At 45.0% G+C, this 15,022-nt stretch overlaps 1 protein-coding gene across 1 annotated transcript in view; it reads right to left on the bottom strand.

Moving 5' to 3' along the window:
* LOC310856458 (sodium/potassium/calcium exchanger 3) overlaps positions 1 to 6,205 on the bottom strand; it is a gene marked incomplete at its 3' end in the record, with an annotated part of 73,376 nt that extends 67,171 nt beyond the window's left edge. Inside the window, exon 1 of the mRNA XM_083761910.1 lies at positions 6,110 to 6,205. Coding sequence (XP_083618036.1) covers positions 6,110 to 6,131 — 22 coding nt within the window. The 5' untranslated portion in view covers positions 6,132 to 6,205. The remainder of the gene's footprint in view (positions 1 to 6,109) is intronic.
* Between the last annotated feature and the right edge of the window lie 8,817 nt (positions 6,206 to 15,022).

Raw genomic sequence — 15,022 nt, 5'->3', positions numbered from 1 at the left:
TCAAATATTGTTTTATTCAGAAGCAATAAATGGCTCTCAGCCAGCTATGGATATATGGCTATATAGGCCCATCACGCACTGTGTGTCTGTCCGTCTGTCTGTCTGTCTGTCCGTCCGTCCATCCATAGCCTATAATAATAGCCTATTATGATTATAAAATGGGTCACCACGCCATACGTGTATAAACCCAACGCGAATGATTAAACTGCGTCGCAGCATGCAGCAGCATCAACAGTAACTTATGGATGGTGTGTGTGTGTGTGTGTGTGTGTGTGTGTGTGTGTGTGTGTGCGTGTGTGTGAGAGAGAGATTTATTCGGCATTTGAGCCATGCTTAAAATGAAACCAAACGGGTCCATTTGGTTTATACGCTCTCAGGAGTTAAAGATTTAATATGGGTCCATTTGTTTACCAATTTTGCATTATTTAGCTGGGGTCCACTGGTGGTCCCCGAACCACTGAAAACCATGTAGGCCTACTGCGCTTATTCCTATATGGCGCATATTTATTTAAATTAATCTATAACGGTCGAGCTATACACCTGACCAAACGCGTTTGTGCTTGTGTGTGTGTGTGTGTGTGTGTGTGTGTGTGTGTGTGTGTGTGTGTGTGTGTGTGTGTGTGTGTGTGTGTGTGTGTGTGTGTGTGTGTGTGTGTGTGTGTGTGTGTGTGTGTGTGTGTGCGCGCGCGCGCGCGCGAGTATATGCGATCACGTTTGGAAAGGTGCGGAATGTGCTTCGGATGCCAGGCTGTGCGCCATGTAGCCGGATTTATACTCGCACACCGAAAATAGGCGCTCTACAAGCTCACAAAGCAATAACTTAATAGCTGTGTAAACATACAGAAAGTCTGGGTTCAATATGGGTCTAACAAGGGGGTTCATTAAGGCTCAATACGCAGCGCACCCCCCTGAAGAGGTATACGATACGAGTGTGAGCTATACATTTTATTATCAATATAGCACTCAACCAGCGATTGATTTGTTTCAATCCTTATGTGTAGGCCTATATTGGGATTTGGGAGTCCTTATAGGCCTACTGTATATGGATACAGCTACCCAGAATAAACCATCTTTTGCGCAGGCTGGTGGATTTACTTTAAGAAAGAGATCGACTATTTTCGGTGAAGACGTTTGTTGAAGAGGGAAACAAAATAGCAGACCAAGTACAGAGCCAACCATCAACTTTACTAAGTGGCTTTAAGGGGTTAAATGTGCAGTCGAAATACAAAGTATATAAATACAACAAATGTGTCCAATTGGCTTTTAGTATTCCAAAAGAAAAATACAAAAATTATAAGAAATAGGCCTACAAATGTAGGCGTTAAAGCCTTACCCCCACCCCCAAAAAAGGACATCTTCCACCTTTCACAATATATATATATATAATTCAAAAAATAAATAAAAACACAAAGGTGTTCACTGTTCAGGCCTTAATGTCCACACAAAATTCACACAAAATTGTGCAGTACATGTTGCACTGCATCCCAGTAGCTATCGAGCAGACGATCACCCCGATTGTACTCCAGCTTCAGGCGTGAGATCCTTTCTTCAAGGCGCCGCCACTTCAACCTTTGGGCTGGAGGAGCGTCCCCTCGCTCAGCCGCTGCCACTTTGACCTCCACCTGGCGCTGTTGGTCCTTCATCTGCCTCAGGAATATCCAAATTGAGGGATGTTGCCTCTGGAGTGCAGCGTTCCAGTTTTGATGAAATCCTAAAACAATGTGAATGAATAAAGGCTACAATGAATGCTTTGTTCCTGCATGGTCAAAAACTTATACATTCTAGTTTTCTATATAAAATGTAATGGGTTCAGAAATCAGGGAACTTGGGTACCATTTATATATTTAAAATATCTCATAATAACAAGATAATTCTCTATTTACAATGTGGTATAATTCTCCTAATTTGAGAATAATAATGAAAGAATAATGTATTTATATAAAAAAAACACAGCATAGGCTAATAATTAAGTAATGATTCGCTATCAATTGACGCAGCTAATCTCGAACTGACCATTAGGCCTATAAGTATAAACGAACTATACGGAAGGGACAAATATGAACTAACTAATTAACTATAGCTATACTCAGATCTTTAAATAGTAACTATTATTTGTGCATATTATTGTAAAGTGTTATGCATTCTTACCCTCAACATAGTTGTTCGTGCGGTTGTCAGATGTCCTCCTGAAAACATTCCACAACTGTGGAGGAAACTGGCAGTCAGGACGGAGGTAGTTGCGCTCCAGGTACTGAATAAATTCAGTCAACCTGGGGTAGCGTCGTCTCACCCGTCCAACGTGCTCCGATGCGGCATAGAGCTCGAAATTCTGTCGCACCACGGCCAGGGGCAGGTACCCCAACGACATGAACCTGAATGATTGATTGATTAAAAAAATTATTAACAGTAGGCCATATATATAATATATGCAGAAACATTTAAAACGAAAGCATAAGTCAATACGAAAACTGTTACTGTGGACGACATCATGTTAAAGCCTTAGGCCTACAATTGTTTACAAGTTTACCTTTTGATGCATCGCTGCACACTACCATGCCTCCGGTATGGCCCCGCAAGGCCTAGCGCTTGAACTTTCCGCCAAAGACTTTGGCAGAAGTGGAAGTAGCACCCTGATCGCTGACTGTGGGGCAGCTCTGTCTCTATGGCCAGCAGCAGGGAACTCTCGAAGTCGGTGATGATGCGTGCAGGAGTCCACGGTTGCCCTGTTACGCGCCTCACCCTCCGCTTTACATGAGCCAGTATCTGCCTGTACTGGCCCACAGTTTTGCCGGTCACGAGGCACATCACAAAGGGTACCACTCTGCCCAGGTATCTGCCATGGATGGTGACGAACTGGGTATAGGGCCTGGGGCAACTCTTGAAGGTGCCATCCATATACACATCATTGCACCTGCTGAGTTTTGTCAAATTCTGTCGTGTTGCGAACACCAGAATCCCCCAACCGTTGTCCTGGTGAGACAAAAAGCGCCCCCCCTGCCATGTCTGGGCCCATTCCCGTTCTATAATGACATCTTCCACATCATGAGGAATCGGAGGGAGGAGGCGCGCACGGGTCCGGTTCAGCTTCGAGCGCACGTGGTGGAATTCGGGTACGACGACATCATCACCCGCATCCCTAACGACCTGGTCGTAAACCCTCTTCACCGGCCTAGAAGGGTCAGCCTTTACCGCCTCAACCATGTCATTTTTGACCGCACTTGTTTTTATGAGGCTCGTGTCATTGGGGTGGTCGTGCTGTCCCACATTCAGGATGGGAATATTATTATTCTCCTCCTCCATGTCAAACAAACCTGTTTGCAGGTAGGTATTGCACCCCTTCCGCCAGCAACGCCAGTATATCTTTTCACCCTTCTCTTTGTTTTTTACATAGCGGTGACCATCATTAATGAGGACCTTTCCTCCTCGGTTCCCTGGTACAATGTACGCCATGCTTTCAAAGAGAAAGAAAGCCACGATGTGCTTCCCTTTATATACGCATTAATACAGGTGCTGTGCATAGAAGTGATTGCACTCTATTAATTAATACATTTGCTGTGCGTAAAAGTGATTACCCTCTCCTAATGAATACAGGTGCGTAAATCTGATGCGGCCTGTGCGTAAAAGTGGTTGCCCTGGTGCTGCGCGTAAACGTGGTTCAGTGGTTGGCATAAAAGTGGTGGCCGTGCGTAAAAGCGATATTTTTACAGTAATGCATAATTCTGTGTGTGGTTTAACATCAGACATTGTGGACATAATACATATGGACTGATGAGCACCCCTGCTCCCCATATATATTTTTAGTTTATTTCTCTCTCTCGCATGCGCGCGCGCACACACACACACACACACACACACACACACACACACACACACACACACACACACACACACACACACACACACACACACACACACACACACACACACACACACACACACACACACACACACACACACACACACACACACACACACACGCTCTGTACTTGGTCTGCTATTTTGTTTCCCTCTTCAACAAACGTCTTCACCGAAAATAGTCGATCTCTTTCTTAAAGTAAATCCACCAGCCTGCGCAAAATATGGTTTATTCTGGGTAGCTGTATCCATATACAGTAGGCCTATAAGGACTCCCAATATAGGCCTACATAAGGATTGAAACAAATCAATCGCTGGTTGAGTGCTATATTGATAATAAAATGTATAGCTCACACTCGTATCGTATACCTCTTCAGGGGGGTGCGCTGCGTATTGAGCCTTAATGAACCCCCTTGTTAGACCCATATTGAACCCAGACTTTCTGTATGTTTACACAGCTATTAAGTTATTGCTTTGTGAGCTTGTAGAGCGCCTATTTTCGGTGCGCGAGTATAAATCCGGCTACATGGCGCACAGCCTGGCATCCGAAGCACATTCCACCTTTCCAAACGTGATCTACGCATACGCACACTGCGCACACACACACGCACAAACGCGTTTGGTCAGGTGTATAGCTCGACCGTTCTATAGATTAATTTAAATAAATATGCGCCATATAGGAATAATGCATGGTCCGGGGACCACCATGCAGTGGTCCTTGAGGGGGTTTCAGGTGGACCCCAGCTAAATAATGCAAAATTGGTAAACAAATGGACCCATTTTAGATCTTTAACTCCTGAGAGCATATAATGAATATATATATAATTCATTTTACGCATGGCTCAAATGCCGAATAAATCTCTCTCTCACACTCACACTCACACACACACACACACACACACACACACACACACACACACACACACACACCATCCATAAGTTACTGTTGCTGCTGCTGCATGCTGCGACGCATGCAGTTTAATCATTCGCGTTGGTTTTATACACGTATGGCGTGGTGACCCATTTATAATCATAATAGGCTATTATTAGATAGGCTATGGATGGACGGACAGACAGACAGACAGACAGACAGACAGACAGGCACACAGTGCGTGCATGGGCCTATATAGCCATATATCCAGCTGGCTGAGAGCCATTTATTGCCTCTGAATAAAACAATATTTGATATAGTTATAGCCCACATGTTACTGATTAAAGAGAATTTTAATATTGTTGTAGGCCTAATCTATTCTTTATTTCATAAGCAATGGATTAAATAAACTGAACGGAGCCATCAGCCATGGCCATGCGTGTAGCCTATCCTACTGCGTATAGCGAAGGCGACGCAATATTCTCATAATAAATAATAGCCATAATAGCCTATCATATATAGGCTAAAGACTATGTGAATATTGATATTATTTCATTGTTATGTTTGGTTTCACTGTCAATTGGGCTGCTTTATTTGTGCTTGTGAAAAAATACGCTCTGTACAACTATTGCTTCTGATATCTCTCTCTGGGGAAAAAAACTACTAGTAATGCACGGACACGCTGCGCATCTGGGGTTCGGTATAGTTAAGTCGTATTAGCCTCTTATATTGTATGCCTCTCAATTAAAGAGCATGCTGTTCCCAGAGTTTGTATGCACCCCCTTCTAGGCTACCTTTGATGAGATGACGCAGCCGTTGTTGAAGAAATTTGACGAGTCGTTTTAATAAAATGCATGTCGCAACTCTCCTTTCATGACTGACGAGATATTGTTGTATAGATATACATAACATATCATATATATATATATATATATATATATATATATATATATATATATATATATATATATAAAACTAATTCCGGGTCGGACAAATGGGAGGTCGGACAAACGGGAGGTCGGACCAATGGGAGGTCGGACAAACGGGAGGTCGGACCAATGGGAGGTCGGACAAACGGGAGGTCGGACCAATGGCATGTTACCCTCTCACACACACACACACACACACACACACACACACACACACACACAGTCTCTCACGCGCACACACACACACACACACACACACACACACACACACACACAGTCTCTCACGCGCGCGCGCGCACACACACACACACAAACACACACACACACACACACACACACACACACACACACACACACACACACACACAGTCTCTCACGCGCGCGCACACACACACACACACACACACACACACACACACACACACACACACACACAACCGCACAGGGTACGTACCGTAGTGCAGTGTAACGGACATCCAGAGACTCAGAGCCAGCAGCGACGCTCCGCAGCAGCGCAGCCGTCTGGAGAGCACTCTGCGCCGGCCGAGAGGAGCCATCATACCCGCCGGACGACCATCACCTCCGGAGCCCCGCGCGCGCACACACACACACACACACACACACACACACACACACACACGCCGAGCGACTTGTTCTGTTGTATCCAGTAGTTGCTAAAACAACAACAGCAGCAGGTCTTGCAGATCTAATCAGTCGTGCTCGGGTCAGCTGTTGAATGAAGTAGATCTGTAGATCATATGCTGAAGTCCATGTGGAGAAGAGTCCAGTAGTCCAATGTCTCTCTCTCTCTGTGTGAAACAATCACTCCGCAGCTGTGTGTGTGTGTGTGTGTGTGTGTGTGTGCGTCGCCATGTGTGTAGCTACACTTCCTGCTGTTCCACATGCGAACGCCAGGCGGCGACAAAACACACAGCGGTAATTATATGACCGTGTGTAAATATTACATGTTTCTTAATATAATTATGATTGTTTGGGTTTTATTTGGGTGTATTTTAAAAGCTTCGATACTTTCATGGACAGAAAAGAGAATAAACAGCTTATTTTTTTTCTTCTTATTTCTACCTCTTTTGTGATGATTTCCTGTTTTTGGTTTCATAGAAGTGTTTGTCTCTAAATGTTGTGATGAATTGAACATGGTGCACCGTGTTGTAAACCAGTGAAATAATGCTGTATCAGCGTGTCGTCTGCAGTAACAGTATTTGAGTTGAGTTGTGCTTTCATGTGAAATTAACCCATCCTGCAAACTGTTAAATACTTCAATCAATAAAAACAAAACAGATGGACATTCCCTGTGGTCTAGAGACCCCTGGGGGTCCCTGAGGGACTTCCAGGGGGTCCCCAGCTAAATGATAGTTAGGAACCAAATGGACCCTTACGGGTCTGTAACTCAGAGAGTGTACAAATGGAACCAAATGGACCCTAACAGGTCCATTTGGTTCCATTTGTACACTCCCAGTGTTAAATTAACATTGATTTCACAATATAAATTGGGGGTCCCAGAGATAGAAATGCCATTACATGGAGGGGTCCGTAGACTAATGCATGTCAAACTGGGGGTCCTTGAGATTAAACGGTTTGAGAATCACTGCTAGAACCGTAAAAATCTTCTCTCATGGGGGTCCCTGGGGGTCACTATGGGGGTCCCTGGGGGTCCCTGGGGGTCCCTATGGGGGTCTCTGGGGGGGGGGGGGGGGCATGTGTTTTCAAATGGGAAAAACATGCACACGGGATAATTAGTGTCAATTTGGGGGTCCTTGACATAAAAAGGTTTGAGAACCACTGATCTGTAGAACCACTGTTCTGTAGGTCTGGTTTGTATAGGCTATATATCCGTTACACATCTCTCAGCAGAGAGCTTGTTGATCTGCTATTTTCTTATGTGTTTTAATACATTTTTATTTTATTTAAAGATGAAAGGGACAGGTAAAGGCATACCCCAGACCTAACTACAGTAAGGTCTTAGTCTCAGACCCCAGACCTAACTACAGTAAGGTCTTAGTCTCAGACCCCAGACCTAACTACAGTAAGGTCTTAGTCTCAGACCCCAGACCTAACTACAGTAAGGTCTTAGTCTCAGACCCCAGACCTAACTACAGTAAGGTCTTAGTCTCAGACCCCAGACCTAACTACAGTAAGGTCTTATCCTCAGACCCCAGACCTAACTACAGTAAGGTCTTAGTCTCAGACCCCAGACCTAACTACAGTAAGGTCTTAGTCTCAGACCCCAGACCTAACTACAGTGAGGTCTTAGTCTCAGACCCCAGACCTAACTACAGTAAGGTCTTAGTCTCAGACCCCAGACCTAACTACAGTAAGGTCTTATCCTCAGACCCCAGACCTAACTACAGTAAGGTCTTATCCTCAGACCCCAGACCTAACTACAGTAAGGTCTTAGTCTCAGACCCCAGACCTAACTACAGTAAGGTCTTATCCTCAGACCCCAGACCTAACTACAGTAAGGTCTTAGTCTCAGACCCCAGACCTAACTACAGTAAGGTCTTAGTCTCAGACCCCAGACCTAACTACAGTAAGGTCTTAGTCTCAGACCCCAGACCTAACTACAGTAAGGTCTTATAGTCTCAGACCCCAGACCTAACTACAGTAAGGTCTTATAGTCTCAGACCCCAGACCTAACTACAGTAAGGTCTTAGTCTCAGACCCCAGACCTAACTACAGTAAGGTCTTAGTCTCAGACCCCAGACCTAACTACAGTAAGGTCTTAGTCTCAGACCCCAGACCTAACTACAGTAAGGTCTTAGTCTCAGACCCCAGACCTAACTACAGTAAGGTCTTAGTCTCAGACCCCAGACCTAACTACAGTAAGGTCTTATAGTCTCAGACCCCAGACCTAACTACAGTAAGGTCTTAGTCTCAGACCCCAGACCTAACTACAGTAAGGTCTTAGTCTCAGACCCCAGACCTAACTACAGTAAGGTCTTATAGTCTCAGACCCCAGACCTAACTACAGTAAGGTCTTAGTCTCAGACCCCAGACCTAACTACAGTAAGGTCTTAGTCTCAGACCCCAGACCTAACTACAGTGAGGTCTTATCCTCAGACCCCAGACCTAACTACAGTGAGGTCTTATCCTCAGACCCCAGACCTAACTACAGTAAGGTCTTAGTCTCAGACCCCAGACCTAACTACAGTGAGGTCTTAGTCTCAGACCCCAGACCTAACTACAGTAAGGTCTTATCCTCAGACCCCAGACCTAACTACAGTAAGGTCTTAGTCTCAGACCCCAGACCTAACTACAGTAAGGTCTTAGTCTCAGACCCCAGACCTAACTACAGTAAGGTCTTAGTCTCAGACCCCAGACCTAACTACAGTAAGGTCTTAGTCTCAGACCCCAGACCTAACTACAGTGAGGTCTTATCCTCAGACCCCAGACCTAACTACAGTGAGGTCTTATCCTCAGACCCCAGACCTAACTACAGTAAGGTCTTAGTCTCAGACCCCAGACCTAACTACAGTAAGGTCTTAGCCTCAGACCCCAGACCTAACTACAGTAAGGTCTTAGCCTCAGACCCCAGACCTAACTACAGTAAGGTCTTAGTCTCAGACCCCAGACCTAACTACAGTAAGGTCTTAGTCTCAGACCCCAGACCTAACTACAGTGAGGTCTTATCCTCAGACCCCAGACCTAACTACAGTAAGGTCTTAGTCTCAGACCCCAGACCTAACTACAGTAAGGTCTTAGTCTCAGACCCCAGACCTAACTACAGTAAGGTCTTAGTCTCAGACCCCAGACCTAACTACAGTGAGGTCTTAGTCTCAGACCCCAGACCTAACTACAGTAAGGTCTTAGTCTCAGACCCCAGCACCAACCACCATTGCTATAGATCTGCTATTTCCTTTATAGGATATTTTTGTTTTTGCATTTTGTACAAACTTGTGACATGGTGAAAGGATGTGGTGGTGAATCCGTTGTGTTGTTTTGTGTTAGGGTTAGGGTTAGGGTTTGGGTTTTAAAACAATCTTTTTCAGACCGAGTACAAGTACTTCATTTCTAGTACTCGCCGATATCGAGTACCGATACAAGTACCTACTGACCTACTGGTCTACTGACCTACTGACCTACTGGTCTACTGACCTATTAACATGTCTACACTATGACAATACTAGGCTACTGATTACTAATAATGTCTTCAATATTTAAATGTATTTGAAAACTATAGTTTCTTTGTCATTTTAGATTACTACAGAACATACATTAACCACTTCAGCACTGTACAGCTAGTTGCTCACACACACACACACACACACACACACACACACACACACACACACACACACACACACACACACACACACACACACACACACACACACACACACACACACACACACACACACACACACACACACACACACACAGAATCCCATGTCTTTATTTGGGGTTGAGTAGAGAGGTTGTGTCACACAGTTTAATGACTCATTTTGTTCTGTAAACAGAGAGAGACTCTGTGTGTGCGTGTGCGTGTGCGCGTGTGCGTGTGCGTGTGCGTGTGCGTGTGCGTGTGTGTGTGTGTGTGTGTGTGTGCGTGCGCGCCCCTGCCTGGGGACTGCAGGGCGATGTTGTCCTGCTCACACATTCATACACGGTCTGGAAAATTAAACCTCTCCGTTTATCACTCTGACTACTGCATGTCAAACACTGTGTGTGTGTGCGTGTGTGTGTGTGTGTGTGTGTGTGTGTGTGTGTGTAAAGCATGTCAAACACAGGGCAGAGATACAAGATCTACAATTTACAGCAGGGGCGTGCGTGTGTGTGTGTGTGTGTGTGTGGGGGGGGGGGGGGGGGGAGGGGACTTGGTATAGTCTTTTTCATTGGCCTAAAACATAGTCTATATTCAGGGGGCTTGGTTGTCACATATAAACCCAAACACTGTCAGCCTTTCAGCAATTAAGTGGATTCATGAATGTATGAATATTATAGGCAATATTTTAGGCCAATAAAAATTCTATATGCCAAATTTCCCACTTCAAAACACCAAAAGAAACGTGTCGACTACCAGATTAACTATTTAAACACTTGATTACTGACCCAAATGACCCGATTTAAAGGAACATTTCACCCAAATGACCCGATTTAAAGGAACATTTCACCCAAATGACCCGATTTAAAGGAACATTTCACCCAAATGATTTGTTTTAAAGGAACATTTCACCCAAATGACCCGATTTAAACGAACATTTCACCCAAATGACCCGATTTAAAGGAACATTTCACCCAAATGATTTGTTTTAAAGGAACATTTCACCCAAATTACCCGATTTAAAGGAACATTTCACCCAAATGATTTGTTGTGAAGGAACAGTGCTCACCCACACAATGACATTTTCTATCATTACTCACATCAGGGGTGGCGGTGGATCAGCGGTAGAGAGTGGCCGGATGGGAACCGTGAGGTTCCCGGTTCGATCCCTGTGGGCTCCCCCAGTCTATGTAAAGGTGTGTGAATGGGTGAATGTAATGCACAATCTATGTAAAGGTGTGTAAATGGGTGAATGTAATGCACAATCTATGTAAAGGTGTGTAAATGGGTGAATGTAATTCACAATCTATGTAAAGGTGTGCAGCAACGGAAGCTCTGATCACGAGTAAAATAACAGAAGCTCTGATCACCAGTAAAATATAACTGATTCCATCATACAGTCTGGAGCAACGGAAGCTCTGATCACGAGTAAAATATAAATGCTTCCGTCGTACAGTCTGGAGCAACGGAAGCTCTGATCATGAGTAAAATATAAATGCTTCCGTCATACAGTCTGGAGCAATGGAAGCTCTGATCATGAGTAAAATATAAATGCTTCCGTCGTACAGTCTGGAGCAACGGAAGCTCTGATCACGAGTAAAATATAAATTATTTAGTCACACAAATCTATCCTAACACACAAACCCGGTGAACAGTGACGGTACATGAAATGACAATAAAAGATTCACTCGTCATCATAATTTATTCAGAATAATTATCATAGTCGTAATAATGTTAACATTATGCTGGTACATAATTTAATCTGAATCATTCTAATAATGTTAACATTATGCTGGTACCACTTTAAGGTTATTCACAGTGTAACAGAAAAAAACAACACATTTTTAATATTATTATTATTATTATTAATATCATTATCACCACAGGAAGGAGTTCCACTCAACAGGATTTGGCATCCATTTCCCAAGGTGTGTGTGTGTGTGTGTGTGTGTAGTGTGTGTAGTGTGTGTGTGTGTGTGTGTTTGTGTGTGTGTATGTGGGGGGTTGGGGGTCAAGAGAGCTGCCTTTGCTTTCGTTGGCACTGTGCGGGGTGTGTGTGTGTGTGTGTGCTTGTGTGTGTGCGTGCGTGTGTGTGTGTGTGTGTCAGTTACTCTTCAGTCCGTTAAGCGTTTAAACAAACTGTTTTTCGTCCCTCTGTCTGTCGACGCCAACATAACAATAGTTAACAACATAACAATAGTTCCATTTGTTGTTACGCCACAGAGCCAATAGTTCCTTGTGGTTAGAGTGTCCGCCCTGAAACTGGGAGGTCAGGTTCGATCCCCGGGCCGGGTCAGACCAAAGACTGTACAAATGGGACACAAAGCCTCCCTGCTTGGCACTCAGCATCAAAGGGTTGGATTGGGGGGTCAAATCTAGTCATGATTCCCGAGCGCGGCACGGCTGCAGCCCACCTCTCCTTGGCTGCAGCTCACCGCTCCTTGGCTGCAGCTCACCTCTCCTTGGCTGCAGCTCACCTCTCCTTGGCTGCAGCTCACCTCTCCTTGGCTGCAGCTCACCGCTCCTTGGCTGCAGCTCACCGCTCCTTGGCTGCAGCCCACCTCTCCTTGGCTGCAGCTCACCTTTCTTTGGCTGCAGCCCACCTCTCCTTGGCTGCAGCCCACCTCTCCTTGGCTGCAGCTCACCGCTCCTTGGCTGCAGCTCACCGCTCCTTGGCTGCAGCTCACCGCTCCTTGGCTGCAGCTCACCGCTCCTTGGCTGCAGCCCACCTCTCCTTGGCTGCAGCCCACCTCTCCTTGGCTGCAGCTCACCGCTCCTTGGCTGCAGCTCACCGCTCCTTGGCTGCAGCTCACCGCTCCTTGGCTGCAGCTCACCTCTCCTTGGCTGCAGCTCACCTCTCCTTGGCTGCAGCTCACCTCTCCTTGGCTGCAGCTCACCGCTCCTTGGCTGCAGCTCACCTCTCCTTGGCTGCAGCTCACCGCTCCTTGGCTGCAGCCCACCTCTCCTTGGCTGCAGCCCACCTCTCCTTGGCTGCAGCTCACCGCTCCTTGGCTGCAGCTCACCTCTCCTTGGCTGCAGCCCACCTCTCCTTGGCTGCAGCTCACCTCTCCTTGGCTGCAGCCCACCTCTCCTTGGCTGCAGCTCACCTCTCCTTGGCTGCAGCTCACGTCTCCAAGAGATGGGTCAAATGCGGCGAGCTGTAACGTGTGGGACTACTAGGGTCTAGGGACTAGGGACTACTAGGGACTTTGTTGTTACACTCTCAGAGTCACGGACGCTCACATAAGAGTTCCGTTTCTACCCTCTCTCTCTCTCTCCGGCTCCACCGGAGGGTTGATCCAGTTCGGTTCTTCTTTCTTCTCGTCTTATTTTGAACCAGTTCAGAGCGTTTACACTGAACATGAACCAGTTCAGAGCGTTTACACTGAACATGAACCAGTTCAGAGCGTTTACACTGAACATGAACCATTTCAGAGCGTTTACACTGAACATGAACTAGTTCAGAGCGTTTACACTGAACATGAATTGAAACCAAAAACCAAAAACAAAAATAATGTTTTTTTTACCATAAATCAGGAGCCAAAGATTCAGATGATGGCAAAAAATAAAATAAAATCGTAATTGAGAAAATGAAATAATTGTCCACTGCATAGAACTAGGGTTGTACCGACACGATCACGTGATCAGAAATCGGGGGCGATCACGTCATTTTCCAATCATCGGAAACGGATCGGGGCAACACATCGTGATGGGGGACATCCGACATCCCCTAGTATTATATCCTTACCATGATATTGGACTGATTGTCTGTGATGTTGGATATTGGACTGTTGTGATATGTTGGCATAGACGTGTTCTATAAAATATAAATATCGGATCGGGAAAAATGGGTATCGGCAGATTCTCAAAATCAAATAAACGAAATATAAACGTTATCCAGTTACAGAGATCTCAACAGAACTATTACAAGGGGTCCATTTGGTTCCTATTATAGCTGTTTAGCTGCACGGGGGACCCCCCAGGGCCTCCTCAGGACCCCCAGGGCCTCCTCGAGGACCCCCCAGGGGGTCCCAGAACCACAGCTTTAAGCCCATAGTAGGAATGAATCACCAATGAGGACAAACACTCATTGTTCTGTAAAATAACAACAAATAAAATCTGTTATTTCTCTGTTAATAATAATGATGATAATAATAATAATAATAATACAATAAAGAGATCAAAACAAAAGCTATTCCTTCCAGTTTTAAAGACAAAAAGCTGCATGTTCTGCTCTCAGCCAGCAGATGGCAGCATTTCCACAGTGTGGCTGCTACAGAGGAGAGTGGTTCATTATTTATTCCAAAATGTACAAAAACAAAACAACAACAATAAGGAAATAATACAATAAAATAAAAGTATGTTTTGTGGAAAATGGTCTGAAATGATTTGAACACGCAATACTTTTATACGCCTGGTCTGAAATGATATAAATTATACAACGATTTGAACACGAGATACATTTATACACCTTCAACTTATTGTTTATGTCACTGGTTCCCAAACTTCTTCAAGTCAAGGACCCCCACACTAATTATCCCACGGACCCCCATTTGAAAAGACATTTCCAGGGACCCCCATAAGAGAAGACGTTTACGGCTCTAGCAGTGATTCTCAACGCCCAGTTTGACCGATTTAACACCCAGCGCCCAGGACGAAGATTTATCAAAAAAGACAGGAGGTTATCGAAAATTCGAAAAATCTTAAAACGGTAATAATAACTCATGATCTAATCTAAATCATCCCGTCTAATTCTAAGCAAAGATCCTGTGTTAGACGGCCCACCGCGGTACCGTCGCTAGTCGCGGACGGTAGATTTAAATCATACCTCCCGGTGTTTCGCCTCTAGAGTGTTTTGGCTACATTTAGCTGCTTTCAGCCACTTCCGGGATAACATCCGGTCCATCGCTAAATGGGTGTTAACAACGTCCTACACAAGCCGAACATCGAGTTATGTCCCTAAAATGAGTGGATCTGCAGGTCAGAGGTCACCCCGGAATAAATACTGCTATTTGGCCTGAAGTGGGAGGAGCCAAAGTGGGCGTGTCACCGTTCAGGTTTGGAAGATGCAAAAATGTGATGTAAAAA

Source organism: Protomyctophum parallelum (genome assembly GCF_964188405.1).
Source record: "Protomyctophum parallelum genome assembly, chromosome: 1".
Classification (NCBI taxonomy): domain Eukaryota; kingdom Metazoa; phylum Chordata; class Actinopteri; order Myctophiformes; family Myctophidae; genus Protomyctophum; species Protomyctophum parallelum.
The sequence above is the reverse complement of the archived record's forward strand: the minus strand, read 5'-3'. Positions and strand labels throughout refer to the sequence as shown.